General features: G+C 37.1%; 1 protein-coding gene across 7 annotated transcripts in view; it reads left to right on the plus strand.

Moving 5' to 3' along the window:
* Window positions 1–24,629, plus strand: part of RABGAP1L (RAB GTPase activating protein 1 like) — a 738,861-nt gene that overhangs the window by 489,403 nt on the left and 224,829 nt on the right. For all 7 annotated transcript variants that reach the window (XM_057507896.1, XM_057507900.1, XM_057507898.1 and 4 more), the window contains one exon: window positions 18,886–18,927. In XM_057507896.1, coding sequence (XP_057363879.1) covers window positions 18,886–18,927 — 42 coding nt within the window. The remainder of the gene's footprint in view (window positions 1–18,885; window positions 18,928–24,629) is intronic.

Here is a 24,629-nt window from a genome sequence, read left to right on the forward strand (position 1 = left end):
TAACCCTTATTTAAAAGCAGAGGACTTGTATTAAGCGTGGCAAGAAAAGGTTATAAGACCTGTGGCTAGTCTCAAATTGAAAGCAAAAGTAGACAGTTTAGGATTAGGGTTTATGTCTAATACTCTGAATATAATACATCATTCCTCAGTAGCAGTCTGTACTATTTGGACTTATACTAAAGAATACTATCTAGTTTAATTATTTATAAGGAAATTCAGGAAGGGCTTAAAGAGAGTTCACCAGAGAACAGCAAAGGAATTTACCATTAGTACATAGGAGGACAGACTAAAGGAATTAGGAATATTTGACCTCGAAAAGGGTACCCTCGAAATTATCTTCAGTGACATGGAAAAACTGTGACCAGGTGTACTCTGTTTCCTTTTAGGACAGAACAAGTAAATTTATACTATAGCAAAAGGAACATCAGTTAGATGTGAGGCAGATCCACTCACACAACGAAGCCAGTAAACACTGGAACCGGAGGGGTGTTTGGCTTCCTGGTTATCTTCCCCAAACCCTCTGGCTTTTGTCAGTATCTGTTTCCTGTGGTTGAGATTTCACATGTCAAAACCTGAGCGGCTGTACCTCCAGGGATCCTGTCCAGCTCACTGATTTTGCATTGTCTAATTGTCTAATAGTGACTGTTAGTGGCAAAACAGCAGCTTATCCGTAGAAAACCTCCTATGTTACTAAGAGCAATTAAGGTCTGTTTTATTGAAAACATTTTTAAAATTCCAACTAGCAATTAAGAAATAAATGCCAAGGACTAAATTAGCTTCTATCATTTTCTAGAAGCAAAAGCTCTAAACGCCTCTCTGTCCATTTTTAAAATGTCTTAATCCTTTGATCTGTTTCTCTAAGGTGCTAGCTACTTCCATTTCCTAGTGACCTCAGCTTTTCCTTTTAGGACTGAGTCTTTGATACGATCAAATTGATTGGGAGAAAGGAGAGAAGTATTTTTAAGAAGTTATACAAAAAAATGTACATGTCAGCTTTTATCAAAATACGTAGCATATTCCTTGAGCTCGTGAAATTTCTTATAAAAATTCTGGGGAGTTCCACCTTGAGGACTTTTTTGTGCTAGTGTGTTCAGACATGTGCTTAGCTGTGTGTCAGCACTGTTCTGAGTGCTTTACATATAGTAACTCATTTAATAATCCTCACAACAGCCCTGTGAGGTGGGTGCCGTTCATGAGGAAACAAACTGAGGCAGAGACAGTTTACATAATTGCTCCAAATCGTAAGTTAGGAGGAAGTGAAAGGTCGATCCACACCTAGGAAAGCTGTCTCCAGAGTCCGTCTCCTAGCTCCCACCCCCCGCCGTGCTCTACTGCCTTTTATGTCTCCCATGTGTCTCTAGAAGAGATAATAACACGGACTAAACTCCTGACAGTTGCAAGGGTCAAGGAAAGCCAGCCGCAGGTGGAGCACCGCCTACCTCTCCTGCCTCAGTCCCCATCTTTGCCGCGTACACTTTCCGTGTCAGGCCACCCAGTCACATGCAGCCCCGCAGCGTGCCATGCTTCTTCATGTCTCTCTGCCTTCACAGGTGCCGTGCTGTTGGTTTGCACTGCTTTCCTCGCAGCACTTCAGCCTGACCAATTTGTGTTTATTCCTCAAAATCTGTTCAAACCGCCACTGCTTTGTGAAGCCCCCCTTCCCGGTTTACCCGAGAGGGACTCATCTTTCTACCTTTAAGCTCCCCCTGTGCTGTTCACATATCTCTTTTGTTGTACTTTCATTCATTCATCTAACAACTATTTGTTTAGTCTATTATGTGTCGAGCACTGTTCTGGACAATGGGAAAATGAGTCAGTCTGTGTTTCTGACCTAATGAAGCTGTCTAAGTTAAAAGAAAAAGGCAGGATTTTGAGCAGAGAAATAATTTGATCTTATGTCCCTTTTAAGGGAGCTACTCTGGCTGCTGTGTGGAAGATAAACTGTGGAAAACCAAGAGGTAGGAGTAGGGAGACTAGGAGGCTATTAGAGTAATCCAGCCAAGAAGCTAGAGTGGGAGCAGTAGAGATGATAAGAAATAGTTGAATATTGGATTTATTTTGCAAGTAGACCCTACAAGGTTTGGTGATGGGTTGACTGTGAGAGAAAGGAAAAGAAGTCTAAGATTTTTTTGCCTAAGCAACGAGAAGAATGCAGTTGCCATGTTAAATTAGGTGGCAACGATTAGAAAAAGAGCAGGTGATACTGAGAGATAGTAACCACACTAGTAGGGGTGAGGATTTAATAATATGGGTAACTGTTGAACCACTGTGTTATATATTTGAAACCAATATAAGAAATACATATCAATGATACTTTAATAAAAAATATTTAAAAGAAAAAGAGCAAATGTATGGGGAAAATAAAGAGTTCAGATTCAGACATGTCTGAGATTCCTATACAGACATCCAAACCAACATCTTGGACACCTGGATATTTAAGTCTGGAGTTCAGAAGAGATGGCAGGACTAAAGATGCTGTTTTGAGAGCCATCAGAATTTACAGCCACAGGCCTTGGTAGGATCACCTGGGGAGTGCATATCATTAGAGGAAGATCAAAGGTTGAATGCTGAACCACCCACCATTAGAAAAGAAAGTGTGGAGAATCCTGCAAAAGGGACTTGAAAATAGTGGCCAGTCAGGTAGGGGAATCTCTTCATGCCTTGAGAGCAGGCAGTGTTTAAGGGCAGGTCTGTGTTTATCTTTATGTCTCCTAATACAGGTGTTGGCCTTTCGTGGTAAATGCTAGTGTACTGAAAGAATGAATAGCTTCTAGCCGGAAGGCTAAGCATGACTGTAGAGATCTCGGAAGATAGTAATATTCAGCATGGGAGGTAGGTCCATAAAGTTTTCAAAACCCCAGCCAAAGGGATAGGATTTGGAAGCAGGACTTCATTTCCAAAGAGGGGTTTGGCAACAGTAAAGTAAGGTCCCTGTACTGGGAGAGCCTGGAAGGATTGAGCAGGTTCTCAGGACAGCAGTCTAAAGATAAGAGTTCAGAACCAAAACTCAATTAGGAGATAAAAACTCGGTCTTAGGAGAAAGTCAAGTGAAATTTATTATAAGTGATGTGGAAGATGAGGTGAGCTAGAATCAAAGCTATCTTGGTGTTCATCTCTTGGATATCAGATCATTTAACTCCTTGCTTTCTGTGTGACTGAGGATGGATGCCAAGACCTCTCTTTACACCCTGGGTCAACCAGAACTAGAAGCCAGTCATGGGTTGACATCTGTTCATGCTGTTCAACAAAATAGAACTATATGTAGTACAAATCATCTTTGCTTATTTTATATGCTTTATAATTGTTGTACCTTTCCTATTAATTCTTCAGATAGCTTTGGATCATATATATATGTTTAGTCTTCATTTTTAAAAAGTGGGGAGAGAGAAAACTCATTTAATTTGGGAAAATAGTATCTTGTTCTTTTAGAACCCTTCTCATTTCATTTTCATATGGAAAGCATGGTGATCCTCCCTTAGAAAGAAAGCTTCCCAATTTCTAATCACCCAGAGAATAAAATAAACTCAATTAAATTAATAGAAAAATCACTAAGTGCTTATTATACGCTCAGCTCTAGATTGGTTATGAGGTTATCAAGAATAGTAAAACATAGTCCCTGGCCTGAAAGGAGTTCCCTTTTTGTGGGGGAAATGAATATGCATAAACAACTAAGTATGAAGTGAATGTAGCAATAATCTTAATAGAAGATATGTGGACAGGGAATGGTAGGAACATAAACCGACATCAGTAAATCTCCTTTGAGGGGCTTGGGAGTCAGAAGACACCCAATCAAGGAGTTTCAAGGAAGTGATTACCTTAAGCTGAGCTGCTTTCCTGGTCAGAAGGCCTTCAAGGGAAGGCAGTGAGGTCCCTGATGCAAGGAGCTTGGGAAATTAAGTCCAATTAAAGATGGCAGATCTCAGGAAAGAATCAGAACATGGTTACTTGCACCCCAGCAACTCGGGGAAAAGGAGAATGGCAGCAAGTAGAACAGTGACTGGAATAAGGAAATGACATACAGACGTACCTCATTTTTGTACTTTGCTTTATTATGCTTCACAGATACTGCATTTTTTACAAACTGAACGTTTATGGCAGGCAACTTTTCACTGAGCAAGTCTGGAGGCCCCATTTTTCCCCAGCATTTGCTCACTTTGTGTATCTGTGTCTTTGCATCAGTTCCAACGACTGGCTGTTCCCTGTCTCTCTGCCTTTCCTCCAGACTCCCTGTTCCCTGAGACACAATATTGAAATTAGGCCAGTTAATAACCTTACAATGGTCTCTAAGTGTTCAAGTGAAATGAAGAGTCTCATGTCTCTCACTTTAAATCAAAAGCTAGAAATTATTAAACTTAGTAGTGAAGGCTTGTTGAAAGCTGGGACAGGCTGAGAGCTGGGCCTCTTATACCAAACAGCCAAGTTGTGAATTCAAAGGAAAAGTTTTGAAGAAAATTAAATAGCACTCTTAAAAAGTGCTATTTCAGTGAACACATGAATAAGAAAGTAAGACAGCCTTATTGCTGATATGGAGACTGGATATCAGCAATATCCAGTGGTCTGGATACAAGGTCAAATCAGCCACAACATCTCCTTAAGCCAAAGCCTAACTAACCCACAGTGAGGCCCTGACTCTCTTCAATTCTGTAAAGCCTGGGAAAGGGGAGGAAGCTGCAGAAATAAGTCTGAAGCTAGCAGAAGTTGGATCTTGAGGTTTAAGGAAAGAAGGTATCTCCAAAACATTAAAGTGTAAGGTGCAGTATTTGCTGTCAGCAGTAGTCTGAACCAAACTCACAATTCTCCAAGGATGTCTATACAAATTTACTCACTTGTTGGATAAGGCCCACTTCAGTTTGAAATATACCAATATGTCTAACTGTTTCTTCTTTGGCTTCTCTTAACTCTTAAAAAATGTGGAAACCAGTGGTTCCTAAAGCCAGCTTATTATTAGAATCTGTGGAGTGGGGTAGAGGGCACTAAAATATGTAATAGACATTGATGTCTGTCCTGGACTTGATGAATCAGAATCTTCTAGGGTGGGGTCCAGGAGTGAACTTTTAACAAACTCCTCTTTGTTATTGTTAACCAGTGTTCCTCATTTTATTATTTAGGAAACTTACAGAGAGGCTGAAACACTTACCTAATAAGCCAGTTGCTGGCAGAAATGGAACTGAGACACGTCTTTTTAACTCCTGCTCTAAAACTTTTGGTTAATGAATTTCTACAGTGAATTTCCAGACTTCTTAATAGTAGGCTTACTTTACTATTTTTAAATGTGAATGAATTTCACAGGGCTTCTAGACCTTTTCACTGTAATTATAGAATTTTTATAGCAATCACTATATTCCCATTGCTACAGTGTCCTTTGCTAATTAGGTCTTTTTGCCTTGTTACATAGCTCTCACTTTTAACTTGTGTTTTGTCATTTAGTAGATCTCAGGCCAAATTAATTGATCTAATTTTTTCCATCTTTTCTTAAATGGGGGCATCCCTTTCTCATTATGGCAGGCAGATCTGTGGTTCCCAATATAATTTCTTGATGTGAGGCCAGGTTTTCCTTCGATATGAGTGATGTGGTTATCTGCCTCCTTAGCTGAGGCACCTTTTTCTTGGTCAGCTTCCAACAAGGGAACAAACTCTCCAATCCATTTTACAGCTCAGCTTACTTGTTAAGTGAGCTGACTTATATCCTAAAGTAATCAAATGACTGAATATATTTCATGGAACCTGAAGTTCCGGGTATTTTGTTCCATGATAGCTGATTACTACTAACAACAACAACAAAAATGGTTTGCTACATAAATCATAGTACTTAACTGTAAATATAGTAGAAAGTCATTTACTTTATTTCTAAAAGAATGGGTAATTATTATGGTTTGATGGTCAGAGGTTCTAGATTTTACATATCCCTGATGTGTGAATGGATAACTAGGAGAAGCATACTTTAAATTATTGTGATTGCTGAGAAAAATGCCTGAGTAGAAATATCATAAAGCTATAGAAAGTAGGACCTTTGTGAACTTATAACTGTTTTAGTATTCAGGGAAAATCAATTGCTCATCCGAATATCGTGTTACATTTAAGAATTAGTCATTTCTGTTTTGTTTCATAAACATTTTTGGTTTCAGGATTAAGTTTTCAGATTGCAGGAAAAAAGTACTACTGTTTTTGAAAGCATGCATGCATAGTAATAGTGGTGTCTCTTCTAGTTAGGAATGCGATTTCTGGTCAAAAAAGTATTATGTGTTTATGTTAAAGTTTGGGGACACACTTATAATGAACAAATTTTTATTTTCCATGAAATTTTTAAAGGAAATAATATTGATAGCTTGTTTACTCTGAAATAGTTCTATGGCCTGTTTTGTGAAATTAATATATTAATTTGAAATTTTTTTGCTAATCTTTCATAATATGCTGTTCTTTTCTCACCATTAATCTGTCAAATTTTATCACTTTCAGATCTTTTCATTTGTATTTTTATTAAGCATAACTCATTCCATTATATTTTCTATGTATTTTTAAGTAGCCAGTTGTATATTGTTTCCTATTAAAATAGAATATCACCTTATAGAGGTGTGTACACACATGCACAGACAGAAATCACTGACAACATTTGTGAAATTTGGCACAAATTACCTATTTTCAACAACTTTCAAAGTGACCACTCTATTTCTTTTCTGCAGGCAAATGTCCTGATGGGGCATATAGACTAGCCTACAGTGTAGCCCAACTTTCATGCTTCTATTTGATCATTTTATCTAATATGCATCATATCTATTCATTTTTTAATGCATGAAATGTAATTTACCTTGATATTTTAAGTACTTGATGAGATTTTTTTGCATAGTTCAAATCCAGTATATTGGTTTACTTACTGTGGGGAGCATCAACTATGTTTTCTTAGTGGATTATAACCTACATGAATATATTTCAAAGGACTGTTCCTTAGAGAATTGAGTATGTTCCTTTCTTTTTTTTATAATGCACGATTGACACTGATAGGGTCCAGAGAGATTATTTAAGGTCTTCATTTCTCTGACCACAATTTCTAAAATATACTGAACGCAATATCAGTCTTATTTTTAAAGATACATTAGTTGCTTCTATTATCATTTTCAGCTAGATTCATACCTCTAAAATAACATTACAATGTAATTCTCATTATTTTTAGTGACATTTAATTTTGATGTTCGACTATAAGAACTTTGCACAACTGACCTTTATAAACATTTTAAATATTATGGAATAGCTATAGGCAGACTTTAAGAGTTTTAAGATGTGCTTGTTAGAGGTATTGTGTAGTGGTTCTCACACTTGGCTATCAAGTATAAATACCCAGCACACCCAGGCCAATTATATTAGACTTGGAGGTGTTATTAAAACTTCCTAGGTGATTCTAATGTGTAATCGACTAGAAAGTTGAGGTAATACTTAGTTCTGAGTCTGGATTCATATTAGAGACTCCTGGGAATTTCTTTAAAATGCAAGTGGCCAGGTTCTACCCTGAAATTTTTATTTAAGTGATGCTGAAACTCCTGTGTCACTGTTATAAAAGCACCCCAGGTGATTTTAATAAATTACCAGGGTTGGAAACCACTCATCTAAAGAATAAAGAACTGAATTAGCATCAGGAAGCTTGTCATTCCAGTCCTGATTCTGTGAATTCAGATAAATCACCTAGCATGACTGAGCTGCCTTAGTAAAAGAGAGGTGTTAATATCAGCTTATATATCTGACAGATATTGTTACAGTCAAATGAAACAGTGTACTCAGTTCTTTGCAATAAGTGCTACACTGATGGTAGCAGTTAAGATTTACCATGTAATGGCTCCTGTACAGTGGTGTGTTTAGTTTGGTGCTAAATCCTATGTAGTTCTTGACAGAAAGATGCCACATCTCTCTCTGAGGCAGAAAGAAACTTGGGCTCCTTGGCTTTTCCCAGGATGTAACATCCTGATTCCTAAAGTTTGCACTGCATTTTTATTCACACCAGGCTGCTGGTGGCTCTAGGCTGTAGGAGGCAGGAAGTGAGAAAAGATAGAGCTGCTCCATCTGGCCATTAAAATAAAAGTTATAAGTTTAGTAACACCCTTCTTACACCTTCACAGAGACATGGTGGCCACAGTGGAGCTGTGTACCTCATCTCACTTTTCAAACTCCTTTTCAATGCTTTCCTTGTGTATCACTTCTGCCCCTGCTGCACCTTGTATTTCCTGCTTCATTGAAATTTACCCAAATACTGAGGGCAGAAAAAGACTTTGAAAGGGTCACCAAAGATGAAGATTCATTAAGTGTTTCCCAACAAGATACAAACCTCAGAACCTCTCCCTTGGAGGTGTTAAGAGTTTACTATTCAGAGTACTCCTAGTTTGTTAGCTTAGGTGCAAATTTCCACTGGCTTTACCACCAGCAAAAGTACATACAATTTCTTGAGGCTTTTAAATCCTCTCAACTGTAGATTTAAGTGCAAATTCTTGAGCTCTATTTTTTTTCTTTTTAATATAATTCTGCTTTGGGAGTACTTAAAATATCAGTTCCTGCTTACCTCTGAAGGTGACTGGAATTTTCAGCCCCAACCCCCCAGAGATGGTTAACTAATAACCATAGCTGGAGACAATATAATCCAAGTCTCAGTATGATTTATAGGGATTTGAGGAGAACAGAAGGTTGATTGCCAATTTTCATTGCCAATAGAGCATCTTCTATAGGAAATACAAAGTGTTTTCCAGGTCACAGCTCTCCTTTATTATCTGGGGCTGGTGTGTTACCTGTTTATAGTTTTATCCCCTATCCTACTCTGGGAGCCCCTTGGTGTAGGGATGACTACTCATCTGTGTAAGCATACAAATGCTTGAATATACTAAATAGTCCTCAGAATGCCTGGCACACAGCTTTGATGAATGCTTATCATATCCTCTAGTTTTATTTGTTTCTCTTATTTTACCTACCTTGTTTCTGAAAAGTTTATTTAATTCAGATGTTATTAATCTCTAAGAATTCTCCCCAGAGTCACTCATAATTAAGGACTCAGACTTTGTAGATTTACCTTATTCAGTACTTATTTATAAAAACAAAGGCAAGTCAAGCAAAGATTTAAAAATCACCCACAATTAGACAGATGCATTCATATGTTACATTTATTTCTCACCCCTCAAATTCTTGAACTCTCTTCTTTGCCACTCCTTAAAAAAACTAACAATTGAATCTATAATAAAAATGGAAAATATGTAATAAAACTGGGGAAAGGAAAGGTGGGAATCATCCAAGTTTTACTGTATTTTATACTAGGGCATTAATAGTACACACAGGGGAGTACTTAGCCTTGAGAGTTTTTAAACATTAGGGCTTAAATGAATTTGCATCCACGGCTGCTGTGGAGGTCCCTGAAATCTGTTTTTAGCGGCTGCTTGCTTTTCAGTGCTGCAATCCCGACCTCTAGTGGGCAACCAGAAACAAACCCCGGAACCACACCACCACCTCATTTTACTGGCCACTCCACCAAAGTCCATTATTTAGTCATCCTAAAAGATTGAGTTTTTAAAGAGTTTACAGTATGAGAAGCAAAATAAAGTAAAAAAATTTTTTTTCTAAATGTTATAGTATTCCTTCTATGGGACCTTTATTTAAGAGCAGCTAGTATTTATTTCTTTGGTAATTATCTGTCACTTCTTTCTGTGGAAAAATTATCACAGAAGAAATCTATCAAAGAGAAGCCAGAAGAATTCTGTTCTAGTTACGTGATACGCATAACAAGTTACACCAAACCTGAGTGGCTTTAAGACAATGATTTTGGAGTGGGACATACTGATGTTATGTAGTTTCCTGACATCATGCATTGACACAACATCACTTCTGTGGTATTTGTGCCCAGAAAACATAACCTGAATTCAGTCATAAGGGAACATCAGGCCAATCAAATGGAGGGACAGTGTCAGAGTTCCTGCAGTACTCTTCAACAGTATTATGTTCATGAAAGATCTGTCACCTATCCCAGATGAAAGAAGACACAGAGGCGCAACAGCCATTCCATGTTTGATCCAGGACTGGGTCCTGGACCAGAAGAAGGGCATTAGTGAGACAGTTGACAAAATTTGAATACTACTTTCTTTGTTTTGATAGTTGTACTCTCATTATATAAGACGTTAACATTTGACAAAGCCAGAAAAAAGGTATACAGGAATTCTTGGTATACAGCACATTTTTTTTGAAATCTGAAATTATTTTAAAATGAGATGTTTAAAATGAAAAACAGTCACTTAATTTGTTTGCAATTTCATGTCAGGAATTTAGGAAGGAGGCAGCTGTGTGGTTCACATGGCATCAGCTGGGGCACCTCCGGCTGGAGGATTCACTTTCAGGATGACATCGTCACTCGTGTATCTGGAACCTTGGTGATCCTTGGCGCTAGCCCTTTCCTTTTTGTTTGGCTTCTTAGGGGATGGAGGTCTTAGTGTAATTGCACTTCGTACATGATGGCTGGCTTCCAAGAGCCAGTGCTCCAAGAGTTGGGGCATGGGAGCCATCAGTTTCTCAAGGCCTGGGCCCCAAATACTGGCATAGCTTCACTTCTCTCACATTCTGTTGGTCCAAGCAGTAGCATAGTCTGCCCAGATTTAAGCGGAAAGAACAGAGATCCCACCTCTCAATGGGGAAATAGAAAGAATTCTGACCATCTTTAATTCATCACAGATATGCTAACCAAAGTCTCACTGAATTTGCAATAGAGATAGAATTAGTGAAAAACGCATGTTTTTTTTTTTTTATCTGCCAGATGTTAAGTTCTAGTCCTGGTTTTATCATTTACTAACAGTGTGATGTCCCTGAGCCTCAGTTTCCTGCCATAGAGTTGTTGAGATAATGAGGTGAAAATATATATATGTAAAATATGGGGTATGGCAGACAGTAAATATGTGAACCTAATAATGATTGCCAGCATTTCTTGAGTACATGTTAAGTGCTCAGTTCCTTTGATAGGCCATTTATCTGCCATCTCATTTAGTCATAACTCCTTCCTGGTGGTGTGGCCCATGTTGGCAGGTCAGAGAGGGCAGTACCCACCTGCTATAGCTTTTGCTGTACTCGTCTGCAGGCCTGCTGCATTTACCTTGGCCCCTTCTGCTTTGATCATTCCTTACCACCTTGTTGTTAGGGTTTTCCATGTCCACATTGGTGTCCCTCTTGTTTAGATCCCTAAGGACCCAGGTGCTCACTTGGCACTTTTTGACACTACCTTTTTAGCTTTCCTCAGAGTTGTCAGCACAGTTTTTGACAGCTTCTTATGCAATCTGTCAGTTCCCTCAGAGCCCACGGTCGCCTGCTCATCAGAGCCCAAATGTTCAGTGTCTTTGTTCAGTGGGTGCTCTGCTGTCAGCCTTCCTTTATGCAGGATTGTGGGCGCTCACTTGTTGGCCTACCCGGGAACACAGTGCTCTGCACTTTGGAGCAATTATTTAATTTGGGGCAATTACTTGTAGGTGTTATTGAAAGTGAAGATTTTGTCAGGCTGTGACTGAACTTTGAAGCAGCAGCTTCCCAGTCGATTAAGGAGCCACTTCCTCATACACATAAATCAGATCTTGGTCTGTTGCCACTGGGGGAAGGTGGTGACCCTTTCTTTCCACAACAAGCTGAGTTTCCATGACCTTACCTCCTGCAAGCAGTCAGCAATGTTTTGTGTTTTTCAGTGTGGAGACAAATAGTAAAACTTGGCTTGGGTAGAAAACACCTTTTTGTTATCTTTCTACTCTCTAGTATCAAGATTTACTTGCTTTTGAGTGGAAGGAATCACTTTAATCCTTTAGGAATTAGAGGACACACTAAATAATACCAGGTAAAGAATTTATTCATTCATTCACTTATTGTTTGAGCCATCTTCTCTAACTTAGTATTTAAGAGTATGATTTCTAGAGGGTCTGAGGTGGTGGCATAGGAAGACCCTGAACTCACCTCCTTTCATGGACACTCAGTCTACAGTTCTATAGAAAGCAATTCCTCCTGAAGAAGACTTAAGGGCTGATTGCATAGCTTCTACACAGCAAAGGATAGAGAGGCCACGTAGGAACAGCAGGAGAGGCAGAGACACAGTAATGGTGGAAACCCACCCTGCTGCTCTGACCTACAGTAGGGAGGGGCACCCTGAGGGACTTGTGTGCAGATTTGCTTGCACTGAAGGAAGAAAAGAAAAAACACGTTTAAAGGGCAGCTAGAACATAAGTAAAGGAAACCTATTTACTGACCTTAGACTCTCCACCAAATGTGGGACAGCTGCTGGAGGTGTCTCTGGGGATGGAGGTGCTGGTGAGCACCACGTTTACACTGCCCCTTCACCTTGATAGCACAGATGGGAGCAGGGTCCAGGTGCTCTACCAGGCTTGGCTGTTCAGTAAGCTCCAGGACCCTAGCCCACACCAGCTCCAACAGTTCCACCAGGGCAGCCCCTGCACAAAGCTCCCCGGGACCACCTGGCCTCCATCCACTTCAGCTTCAGTCATCCTGCCAGGGCACCCCCTGCATGAAGAACCTCAAGACCACAGAGACACATACACTACAGTTCCAGCCATCCATCCAAAGTCACCAGGCGCACAGAGTCTAGAGGAGCTGTTCCTACACAAGCCCACTCCTTCAAGACTGAGAGAGGTAGCTGTTATGCTGTAGCACAGGAGCTTGGCTTCTGGCAGGTTAACTTTGGATTTGGTGAGACCAAAAGATGACAAGAGTGTGAGATGAAGGGTTCATACCAGGCTTTATTTGTGTGGTGGCCAGTTGAGTGCTGAAATCACTTCTGTGCAAAAACACCTGGCGGTCATCCTTTTATAAGAGCATAGACAATAGTGGCTTACTGCCAGTGATTATATAAGCATGCACCTGCACAGTGGGGCAAGATATATTATATAAGTAGGAGACAGCATTGTACCTGCACAGTGGGTACAGGCATGAATCAGCATCCAGGTGAGTATCCTGGCCATGGTGACTACATATTCCCTACATATGCCTAATTCATAGAAACAAATACAGGAAAGTCAAAACAAAATGAGAAGACAGGTACATATGCTCCAAATGAAAGAACAAGACAAAACTTCAGAAAAAGAACTAAATGAAACATGGGTAAGAAATCCACCTGATAAAGAGTTCAAAGTAATGGTTATAAATATGTCTACTGGACTTGAGAGAAGAGTGGATGAACTTGGTGAAAATTTCAACAGAGATAAAAAATATAAAAAAGAACCATGAGAGTTGAAGTATACAATAACTGGAATGAAAAATATGCTAGAGGGAATGAACAGCAGATGAAAGCATGCAGTAGAATGGATCAGCGATCTGGAAAATGGTTGTGGAAATCATCCTAGCTGTACAGCAAAAAGGAAAAAAAATTTTAATGATGGTAGTGTAAGGGACCTCTGCAACAAGATCCAGCATACTAACATTTGCATTATAGGGGTCCCAGGAAAAGAGAGAAAGAGAAAACTTATTTGAAGAAATAATAGCTGAAAACTTCACTAATTCAGAGAAGGACATTCAGGTCCAGAAACACAGTCCCCAAACAAGATGAACCCAAGGAGGTCCACACCAAGACATTTAATAATTAATACAGCAGAGCTTAAAGATAAAGAAAGAATCTTAAAAGCAGCAAGTGAAAAGGAACGAATTAATTACAAGGAAAACCCCACAAGACTTGTCAGCTGATTTTTCAGAAGAAACTATACAGGCCAGAAGGGGCTGGCATTGTATATTCAAAGTGCTGAAAGGAAAAATCCTACAACCAAGAATACTTTATCCGGCAAAGTTATCATTTGGAATTGATGAAGAGATAAAGAGAGCTTCTCGGACAAATAAAAGTTAGAGTTAATCACCACTAAACCAGCCTTACAAGGAATGTTATGGGACTTCTTTAAGTGGAAAAGAAAAAGCCATAACTAGAAGTAAGGAAATTATGAAAGGAAAAAATTTCACTGGTAAAAGCAAGCATATAGTAAAGGTACTCATAAAAGTACTAAAATATCACTCATAATGCTAATATAAAGGCTAAAAGACAAAACTAGTAAAATCCTATCTAAAAAATTAAGGGATTCATAAAATTAAAAAGTGTAAAATATGACATCGTATACATAAAACATGGAGCAGGAGAGTCAAAATGTAGTGCTTTTAGAATGTGTTTGAACTTAAGTCGCCATCAACTTAAACAGTGATAGATATTTAGGATGTTGAAACTCTTCGTAACCACACCAATAACCTACAATAGACACATGAAAACAATAAGGAGAAAGGAATTCAAGCATAACACTAAAGAAGCCGTTAATCACAAGGGAAGCAAACAAGAGACAAAAAAGAACTACAAAAGCAACCAGAAAACAATTAACAAAATGGCAGTAAATACACACCTGTCAATAATTACTTGAAATGTAAATGGTCTAAATGCTCCAATCAAAAGCATAACTAAATGGATTGATAAAAAGACCTATCTATATACTGTCTAAAAGAGACTCTTTTCAGACCTAAAACACACACATACTGAAAGTGAAGGGATAGAAAAAGATATTCCATGAAAATGGAAGCAAAAATAATTTAAAAGCCAGAGGATCCATACTTACACTAGATAAGATAGACTTTAAAACAAAGACTGTAATAAGAGACAAGTACATCACATAATCAGAAAGAGATTAATCCAACAAGAGGATATAACAATTCCAAATATCTGTGCACCCCAAGAGGAGCATGTAAATATAAAAAAAATATTAACAGAAAGGGAGAAATTGACAGTAATATAATAATCATAGGAGACTTTTATCATCCCACTTACATCAAAAGGATACATCACCCAGACAAAAAAAAACAGTCAGTAGGAAGAGAGTGGCTTTGAACAACACATCAGACCAGATGGACTTAACAGATACATATGCAGAACTTTCAATCCAAAAACAGAATACATAATCTTTTCCAGTGCACATGGAGCATTCTCCAGGATAGATTCCATGTTAGGCTACAAAACAAGTCTTAATAAACTTGAGATGATTGAAATCAGTGGGCTATCAGAAAGAGAAATTAAGAAAGCAATACTATTTATAATTACATCAAGAAGAATAAAATAACTATGAAGTAATTTAACCAAGGAGATGAAAAAGGCCTATACTCTGAGAACTATAAGACATTGATAAAAGAAAATGAAGTTACACAAATAAATGGAAAATTATATCATGCTCATGTATTGGAAGAATTAAGATGTTAAAATGTCCAAACTACCCAAAGCAATCCAGAGATTTGAGTCGATCCCTATCAAAATACCAATAGTATTTTTCACAGAACTAGAGCAAACAATCCTAAAATCTGTATGGAACCACAAAAGACCCTGAATAGCCAAATCAATCTTGAGAAAGAAAAACAAATCTGGAGGTATCAAGCTCCCTGATTTCAAACTATACCACAAAGCTATGGTAATCAAAACAGTATGATCCTTGCACAGAAACAGGCACATAGACAAATGGAACAGAACAGAGAACTGAGAAATTAACCACACCTATGTGGTCAATTAACCAGTGATAAAGGAGGCAAGAATATGTAATGGAGAAAGACAGTGTCTTCAGTAAATGGTGTTGGGAAAACTGGACAGCTACATTCAAAAGAATGAAAACCAGCCTTACACCATAAATAAAAATAGAGATAAATTAATGACTTAAATGTAAGATTTGTTACCATAAAACTCCCAAAAGAAAACATAAGCAGTGATCTCTTGGACATTGGCTCTGGCAATAGTTTTTTGGATATGTCTCTTCAAGGGAAACAAAAGCAAAAATAAACATATAGGACAACATCAAAATAAAAAGCTTTTGCACAGTGAAGGAAACCATCAGCAAAATGAAAAAAACCTACAGTATGGGAGAATATATTTGTAAATGATATATCTGATAAGGGCTTAATATCTCAAATATATTAAGAACTTAATGTAACTCAACACCAAAAAAAAAAAAAATCTGAATAACAAGTGGGCAGAGGACCTAAATAGACATTTTCTAAAGGAAGCATACAGATGGCCAATAGACACATGAAAACATGCTCAACATCACTAATTATCAGGGAAATGCAAATCAAAACCACAGTGAGCAATCACCTCACACCTGTTAGAATGGCTAGTATCAAAAGACAGGAAATAACAAGTGTTGGTGACAATGTTGAGAAAAGGGTACCCTGGTGCACTGTTGGTGGGAATGTAACTGGTGCAGCCACTATGGAATACAGTATGGAGGCTCCTCAAAGAATTAAAAATAGAAATACCATATTACCAGATAATTCCATTTCTGGGAATTTACCTGAAGAACACAAAACCACTAATTTAAAAGATACATGCACTCCTATGTTTATTGCCACATTATTTATAATAGCCAAGATATGGAAGCAACCTGAATGTCCATCAATACATGAATGGGGAAAGGAGAAGTCGTATATGTACACAATGGAATATTACTGAGCCATAAAATAGAATATGAAATCTTTCCATTTATTTGTGTAACTTCATAAATAAAATAGAATGTGTAACTCAGCCATAAAATAGAATATGAAATCTTGCCATTTTTAGCAACATGGATGGGCCTAGAGGATAGTATACTAAGTGAAATAAGTTGGACAGAAAAAGATAAACACCATATGATTTCACTTACTTGTGGAATTTGAAAAGCAAATGAATAAACCAACAAACAAAACTCATAAATACATTCATAAATACAAATAAAGTGATGGGTGCCAGAGGAGAGGGGGTTGGAGCAAGGAAAAAATAGGTGAAGGGGATAGAGTACAAACTTGTAATTGTATAATAAATAAGTCACAGGGATGAAAAGTACAGCATAGGGAATATACTCAATAATATTGTACTAACTTTGTAGGGTGACAGACAGTGACTTCACTTACTATAATGAGCATAAAGAAGAGTATGACTTCTAGAGTTACACTGTTTAGGTTCAGATCCACTTACTAGCTATGTGACCTCAGGATATTTACTTTAACTTCTCTAAATCTTAATTTCCTTGTTTGTAAAATGGAATTTAGATTGTCATGGGATTTAATAAAGATAGTTTTTCAATGTAATTAATTCAGATCTTGACATATAGAAAATGTCCCATGGATTTTGGCTCTTATTTATTATCTTGTACTTGGAGTTAGACCTTCTGCTAAGTAGTCATAATAACATATTTACTCGTTATTTTTACTCTTACTAATTTTCTGAATGTTTTAATCCTTCGAGTCCTATTAGGAACAGTTATTTACCCCTTGGTAACAAAGAAATTGCCATATATTACATATTCCTGAAAAGGGGAGTCATCTTGAAAATGCATGACATCTTTCTCTTTAAAAATGTATTTCAAAAATATATTTCAGCTAAATTAGACAAAGATTGGATCATGTAAGTGCAGAATTAAGTAACAATGGGGCTTGCGGCTTGGAACAGTGAAGGGTGGTTTGCTCATAATTCATATCATTGTTGGCTAGGAGGCTAAGGATCAACGCTTGCATTTACATTATCAGGATACATTTTGTTGTGAATAAAGAAATTGGTAGAATAGGTCATTTTTCCTGATTTCCAACAATTTAAAGGTCCAAAGGTGTCTTTGCATACTCTGGCCATACTGTTCTACTTTAGTTTAAAGCTTGTTAAGTCTTTACTTCTCTTGATTTTTATGGGTAATGTCTAGTGCTTCATGTAAGCAAATGCAGTAATACCTTATTCTGAACTTATTTAAAGGCTTGACACATAAATTATTTCTGGTAACTGGAAATTATCTCTTTCGCTTCCTAAACTTAAAAAAATTATCTACTTTTTATTTGAAATATATACTATGCTCCCTTGTTCAGCACAATATTTTGAATGAATTAGAAGCATTCATTAATACTGTTGGCTTATCATTTTGAACTACTTTTAACTATTGAAGGCACCACTAAATGGGCCCAGACAGCTATACATTTTATATATTTTTAAAGTGTATCTTCCATTTCTGTCAGATCTAATATTTAATTTTGACAACTGTCTCTGCAGTGCTAAACCCATCAAGCACACCTTTTATCTTTTAGTCTATTTCTGGTATGTATAAACTATAAAATCATATCACCAAACTAACTTGATCTTTATATGAAATTAAAACTTGAATAAATTTTTCTATCAGTGTTAGTGAAAGCTGTTTTGGTTATTTAGAGATCTTGATTTTTTAAAATTATTTCTAAGTTCTTATTTGTATATTTCAAACTTCAGTTGTCCAATAGTTTGACTTTGAGATAATTGAAGAAAAAGATTTCTTACTATAATTTGATGAAGATTCTATAAATTAGTCTAGTTAGATCCATAGGGAAAAAACTACATCACAGAAAATTTGGGAGTCCTAGCATAGTTCAATCATTTGGTCACCAAATAAGTGCTTAATGTGTCTGGCACAACAGCCCCTTGAGGTGAAAGTGCCATTAAACTAGACATTAGGAAGCTTGGGAGATAATCTTTGCCTGCTACTGAATACATATATAACCTTAGACTGTCAAGGTCATATTATGAAAGTGAGAATCATAATACAGGTTGTTATGAGAATTTATGAGATTTCACTACTCCTGTGAAAACAAGGAGGTGGGGGGATGTTTGGGAGTGAGGTTGAGAATACAGCAGAATTAGGTGAACATGGAGTGGGATTCCCAAAGGGTATCTTGAAGGGATCATTAATTAAATAGCATCAAAAATTTGCTGTAAGCCTCTCCGAGAAGGAAAACAGACCTTTTAAAAAATGTCATGGTTTAATTATTATTGTATGTGAAGATGAAAGCAATTAGGGGTTATATTAAAGATACATGGAAGTCTTGGGAAAATAATGAAATAGTGATATATATGGCAGTATTGATTTTGACTCTCTTTTTTTATTTCAGGGTTTGAACATAATCTTTCATGTAGCCTTGGCTCTCCTAAAGGTAAGTGTGTTTTTAACTTGAAGCTACCAAGCTGTCTTACCTCTCTGTCCTTGGAACTGGCTGTAATTCATTGTATAGCCTTTGACTCATTCTGGATTCTTGAACAACAAAAAAAGGACTTCTCTGAATAGCTCGGATCCACTCCTGTACTGTCATCCCTTTATGTCACTGTTCATTTAGAGTTTGTTTCTTTGTTTTTCTTATAATCCACCTAATCTTGCTATTGTACTCCTTCCAGTAACATATAAAGGTGTTTTCATTCATTCGAGTTGGATGATATAAGAGAAAAAGTTAAAACCTGTTTCCTGTCAAAATGATGCCAGATTTTTTCTTTTACTACTTCTTACCATAATAACATCCCTGGAGGTACCTAAACATATAATTGAATTACTAGAAAGGTTCTGTAATATACCAACTAAAAAAGAAACTGCTACATTTCAATTTGCAGTTCTTTTTCTGATAGCAAGAAATTTATAAGACACTTTAGAATTCAATTGTAATTATCTTGTTGGATTTTATATCAACATATCAGCGCAGCTTTAACAGTGTGCTAACAGCAGAACATTTGCTGCAGAGATGGTGAAAATAACCTGGCTGGTTTTTGTCCTTCAGTCAAGGATGACATTCCTTTATTGAAGGCGATAATTGCCTTGTTTATAACAAGATGTGGGCTCACCCTTTTCCCAGTAAAATACAGTGGTTAAAATTGCAGACACTGGATTCAGATGGATTTGGTTCTAATTTCAGCTCTAGTGTGACCTTGGGCAACTTAAGTGTTAGAATCTGAGTTTTAAGATAACAATAGAAATGAATTTATGGGATGTTGTAAGAATGAAATAGGATGATACATAAAAGTCCTTAAGATAGTATATAAAAAATTTTATTGCCTAATAAATGTTGTCACCTTGTGATTACTGCTGTATTCACAAGGTAACTCTAAATTCCCAATCGTTCTTGCAAATTTCTCAAAAGATAATGATTTGACATCTTCGGAGAGCCTCCAGATATTTTAGGAGCTTCTGTACTTAACCATCAAATACCTTGATCTAAAACAAAGGCATGATGTAATGTGGGCCCTATGCAACTTAAGAAGTGGGTTGCTATCTCTCCTCTGTTATTCTGTTAAAACGTTTGTTTTTTGTGAAGTTCACAAAATGTACTTTTTTAAAAAATTGAAGTATCATTGATACACAATCTTACATTGGTTTCAAATGTACAACACAGTGGTTCAACAGTAAACCATGTTATTAAATGTTACTTCCTGTAATGCAGTTACTGTCTGTCAACATAGAAAGATGTTATAGAATCATTGACTCTATTCTCCATGCTGTACTACTGGCCCCGTGACCAACTTACATTGTGATTGCGAATTATTGTGCCCCTCATTAAATGTACTTTAAATTGGTCATTAAACCATTTTGAGTTTAAACGTGAACAATTGTTATGCCAAATTTTTTTTAGAAGTTAGGAAACTATTTAAAATATTCTTGATAAAATAACAGAAACATATTTGCAAGTATTTTTTAGTGAATTCGTAAATCTCTACTTCTAAGTTTTTTTCTTGTCATTAAATCAGAACCAAAACTTTCTAAGGTACTTTCTGTATAGGGCTGGAATAAGACATTTAGAGTACCTAAGCCATGAAAGTATTTTTTAATTCAGACTAAAAACAATATTAAACTTTAAAGAAATGTAAGGAAGTTCAACAAAGTTCTGATTTTTCCTATCATGTCTAATTCTTTTTTAAGTCTCAGATATTGCATCTTTTCCAGAACACCTTCCCACATTTTTTGATGATCTTTCTCTCTTTTCAAAGTTATCTTTAACTCTCTTCTTAATCTCTGACCTTTACTAAGTCACCAACTCCTTTTGGTTCTACTAGAGAGTTTTTAGAGTCAGCTCACTTTGGTGGTATTAAGGGTTCCTTGAAAAGGGAGGTAAAGCACCTGAGTTGGGATCTGAATCTTTATTCAGCTAATTCATGTTGGATTAAGGATCACTCGAATCAGAAAAGTGAATTTATAAGGCATAACTCATCTACTATTAGTATCTTCAAATTAGCAGAAGAGGAATGGGGGGAATGGCTTGATAGAGAACCAGAAAAATTCCAAAACTGGGCCTTGTTTACTTGAGAGGTAAAAAGTCAGTTACTACTTAGTTTCATGCTCATTAGTTAAGTATTCCTTTGACCTTCCAAAGGACCATTCCCCCTTCCCTTTCTGTTGGCGATGGAAAGAAGGCTCAACCATGCCCGAGAGGCTGTTTCCCCACAGGACCATATCTGAATACCATAGGGGGGTTAAAGAAAGATAAGTGAAGAGCAAAACACCTTGAAAATGCATAGTGGATCTCAGTTCTCCTCTGTCTTTGATTCAGTAACCTGGGTTTAAAGGTCCTGTTTCTGTGCATGAAGATGGTGACATAAGACAAGACTGAAATTATGGCTGTGGTTTCTGCACATGCCATTCAGTTTACAAAATTAGAAATCTAAAGCCCAGGTAAAATGAAGCAACCCATAGACATTCTTTTGAGTTTGCAATGACTTTTGCACATTCAGCTCATCTTGTAACTCCCAAGAAGGAATGCCTGTTGTCCTCTTGGTGGCAGCAAAACATTCCTGGGAACAGAAGCTCATCATTCAGCTCATCCAATTCTGTGACACTGATAGTCCTTTCAGTTGGCTTCCCCGTCCAACATAATTTGTCACTGAATGTTTAGTTTGCTTGTAACTTTTCTCTGGTATATCTTCAGTTCGGCGATAGGTTATTAATAGTTAGTTTTAGAATGTAAGCACAAATGGAGGTTTCTAATAGTATGAGATACTCAAGTAATTCTAAAGTTCTAGAAATAATACATTTTATGGGTTAGGCGTCTATATATAAAAAATGTTTATCATTATAGTATATGCATGTATTATATAATACCAGAAATTTGTTGAAATGATTTCTCATTATTTCTCATGAGACAATCCAGAATGCCAGAGCGGGAGGTTAGTTGACTAAGCATGCCATGTTCCAACTTGTTAGTAATTAATATGAACTTAATGTACCCTAATAAATATGAAGTTACCTGACAGAATAACAATGAAATCCAGTGTCCTCCTTGTCCAGTTTTAGTGAGTGAACTAAGTACTTATTGCACAAACTTATTCAAGCTTTCCCCCCTTTTACTTAAAAATCTCTCTCCATCTTCCTCCTCTGCTGTGCTCTATCCTCATCTTTGAAGTTATGCTCTGACTTCATCCCAAGGTTAACTTCCCACCTGGGTCCTTGATCCCAGCTTTCCTGGCTCCCTTTGGAGAAGCCTGTGATGGTTGCTGAGCTCACTTACCCAATGGACATTCAGTGAATGCCTTCATCGGCAGGTCCTGGGTCAGGTGTGGGAGCAGAAAAGACAGTCTGTGACCTCAAGTTGTCCCGAGTCTGATGGGGGAGGACAGAGAAGTAGATAGTTACAATTCAGGGTGATTACCCTGGAGCATTAAAAGAGAGCTTCAGGAGCTGCCAAATTAATTCTGGGAAAACCAGGAAGGATTTCCTAAAGGTGTCAACTAAACTGAGAGGAGGGCATTTTAGGCAGAATGGACAGCATGCCAAAGAGGCATGAGGAAGATTGGCCAAGGCAAGTCCTTTGCTGCGGTGCATTGGAGGGTGATGCACGGGATGAGGTTCTGAAGGCCTTTGCTTCTGTTTCTGCCACTAGTTGCCTGTGGGATTGTAATCAAATCATCTAACCTTTCTAGCACTTAACTTTCTGATTTATAAAATAAGGGGGAAAGAAAATATGTTTTCTAAGACTCTAAATCTCTGTGTTACCAATCGAAAAGCAATGCTGTATCTATGTATATATCTATATATATATTACACACACACACCCTATATATAGTGTATATATATGTATACTATCTCTCTCTATATATATATTACACACACACACCCTATGTATACAACCATGTCAATCCTTTAATGAATAGATAAGAATCATCTTAAAAATAGCATGTTTGTTGTTTAAATGTTTGGCTGAAGTTTTTCTTTTTCTCTCACATAAAAAGAGTTTGCAGAGCAATATAATAAAAGTAGTAAAGGAATATTTAATGTATTAATAGTTAAAAATGAATACAAATTGTTTTCAGTCCCACTTAAAAGCCTCTATAGCACCATCCTTGAATGTGAACAACCTGTTTGTTCCAAATTATGAAATATGATTGTGTGTGTGTGTAAGGTGTGTGTATAGTGCAAACACATTGGTAACTATCATTCTCCTCACCAGATGTTTCCAGATACCCAAGTAATATGTTGGATCCATATAAAAAAAGTCTGACAAGTATTATCAATAGCTGTGTAATTGGGAAGCATGAACTCTCAAATGCATTGCAAAAAATTAACAAATAATTTCAGATATAAATGTACACATGTCTGGTTAATTAATATATGATAAAGGAGTCATGAATATACAATAGAGAAAATAATAACTGGTGTTGGGAAAACTGAACAGCTACATGTAGGAGAATGAAACTGAATTAGGGTCTAACTCCAAAAGTAAACTTGAAGAAGATCAAAGAACTGAATGTGAGACATGAAACCATAAAACTCTTAGAATAAAACAAAGGTAAAAATCTCTTAAACATCAGCATGAGCAATTTTTTTCTGGATACATCTCCTTGGGCAAGGGAAGCAAATAAAAAATGAAGAAGTGGGACAACATGAAACTAAAAAGCTTCTGTACAGCAAAGAACACCATCAGTAGAACAAAAAGGCATCCTACAGTATGGGAGAATATATTTGTAAATGATTTATCCAATAAGAATTAACATCCAAAATATATAAAGAATTCATATGCCTCAACGCCAAAAAACCCGACAAATAACTGGATTAAAAAATGGGCGGAGGACCTGAACAGACTTCTTTCCAAAGAAGAAATACAGATGGCTAACAGGCACATGAAAAGTTGCTCCATATCGCTAATCAGTAGGGAAATGCAAATCAAAACCACAGTGAGATATCACCTCACACCAGTTAGAATGGCCACTATCCAAAAGACAAGAAATAACAAGTGTTGATAAGGCTGTGGAGAAATAGGAACCCTCCTACACTGTTGGGGGAATGTAAATTGGTACAACCACTGTGGAAAGCAGTATGGAGGTTCCTCAGAAAACTAAAAATAGTATGGAGGTTCCTTAAAAAATTAAAACTAGAAATGCCGTATGACCCAGTAATCTCACTTCTAGGAATTTACCTGAAGAAAACAAAATCCCTGATTCAAAAAGATATATGCATCCCTGTTTATTGATGCATTATTTTACAATAGCCAAGATATGGAAGCAACCTAAGTGTTTGTCAATAGATGAATGGATAAAGAAGATGTGGTACATATACACCCTGGAATATTATTCAGCCGTAAAAGAGAAAGAAATCCTGCCATTTGCAACAACATTGATGGACCTAGGTGGTATTATGCTAAATGAAATAAGCCAGGCAGAGAAAGACAAATACCATATGATTTCACTTATTTGTGGAATATCAAAACAAAACAAAGTGAACAAAATAGCAGTAGACTCATAGACACTGAGAAGGGACTGGTAGTTACCATGGTGGAGGGGTTGGGGGGAGTAGGTGGGGAGGGTGAGGGGAAAAAAGGGCACAAAAATTCTCAGTCATTATACAAGTTGATCACAGGGATGGAAGCACATGGAGAATACAGCC

The sequence above is a fragment of the Manis pentadactyla genome, chromosome 9 (genome assembly GCF_030020395.1).
Source record: "Manis pentadactyla isolate mManPen7 chromosome 9, mManPen7.hap1, whole genome shotgun sequence".
Classification (NCBI taxonomy): domain Eukaryota; kingdom Metazoa; phylum Chordata; class Mammalia; order Pholidota; family Manidae; genus Manis; species Manis pentadactyla.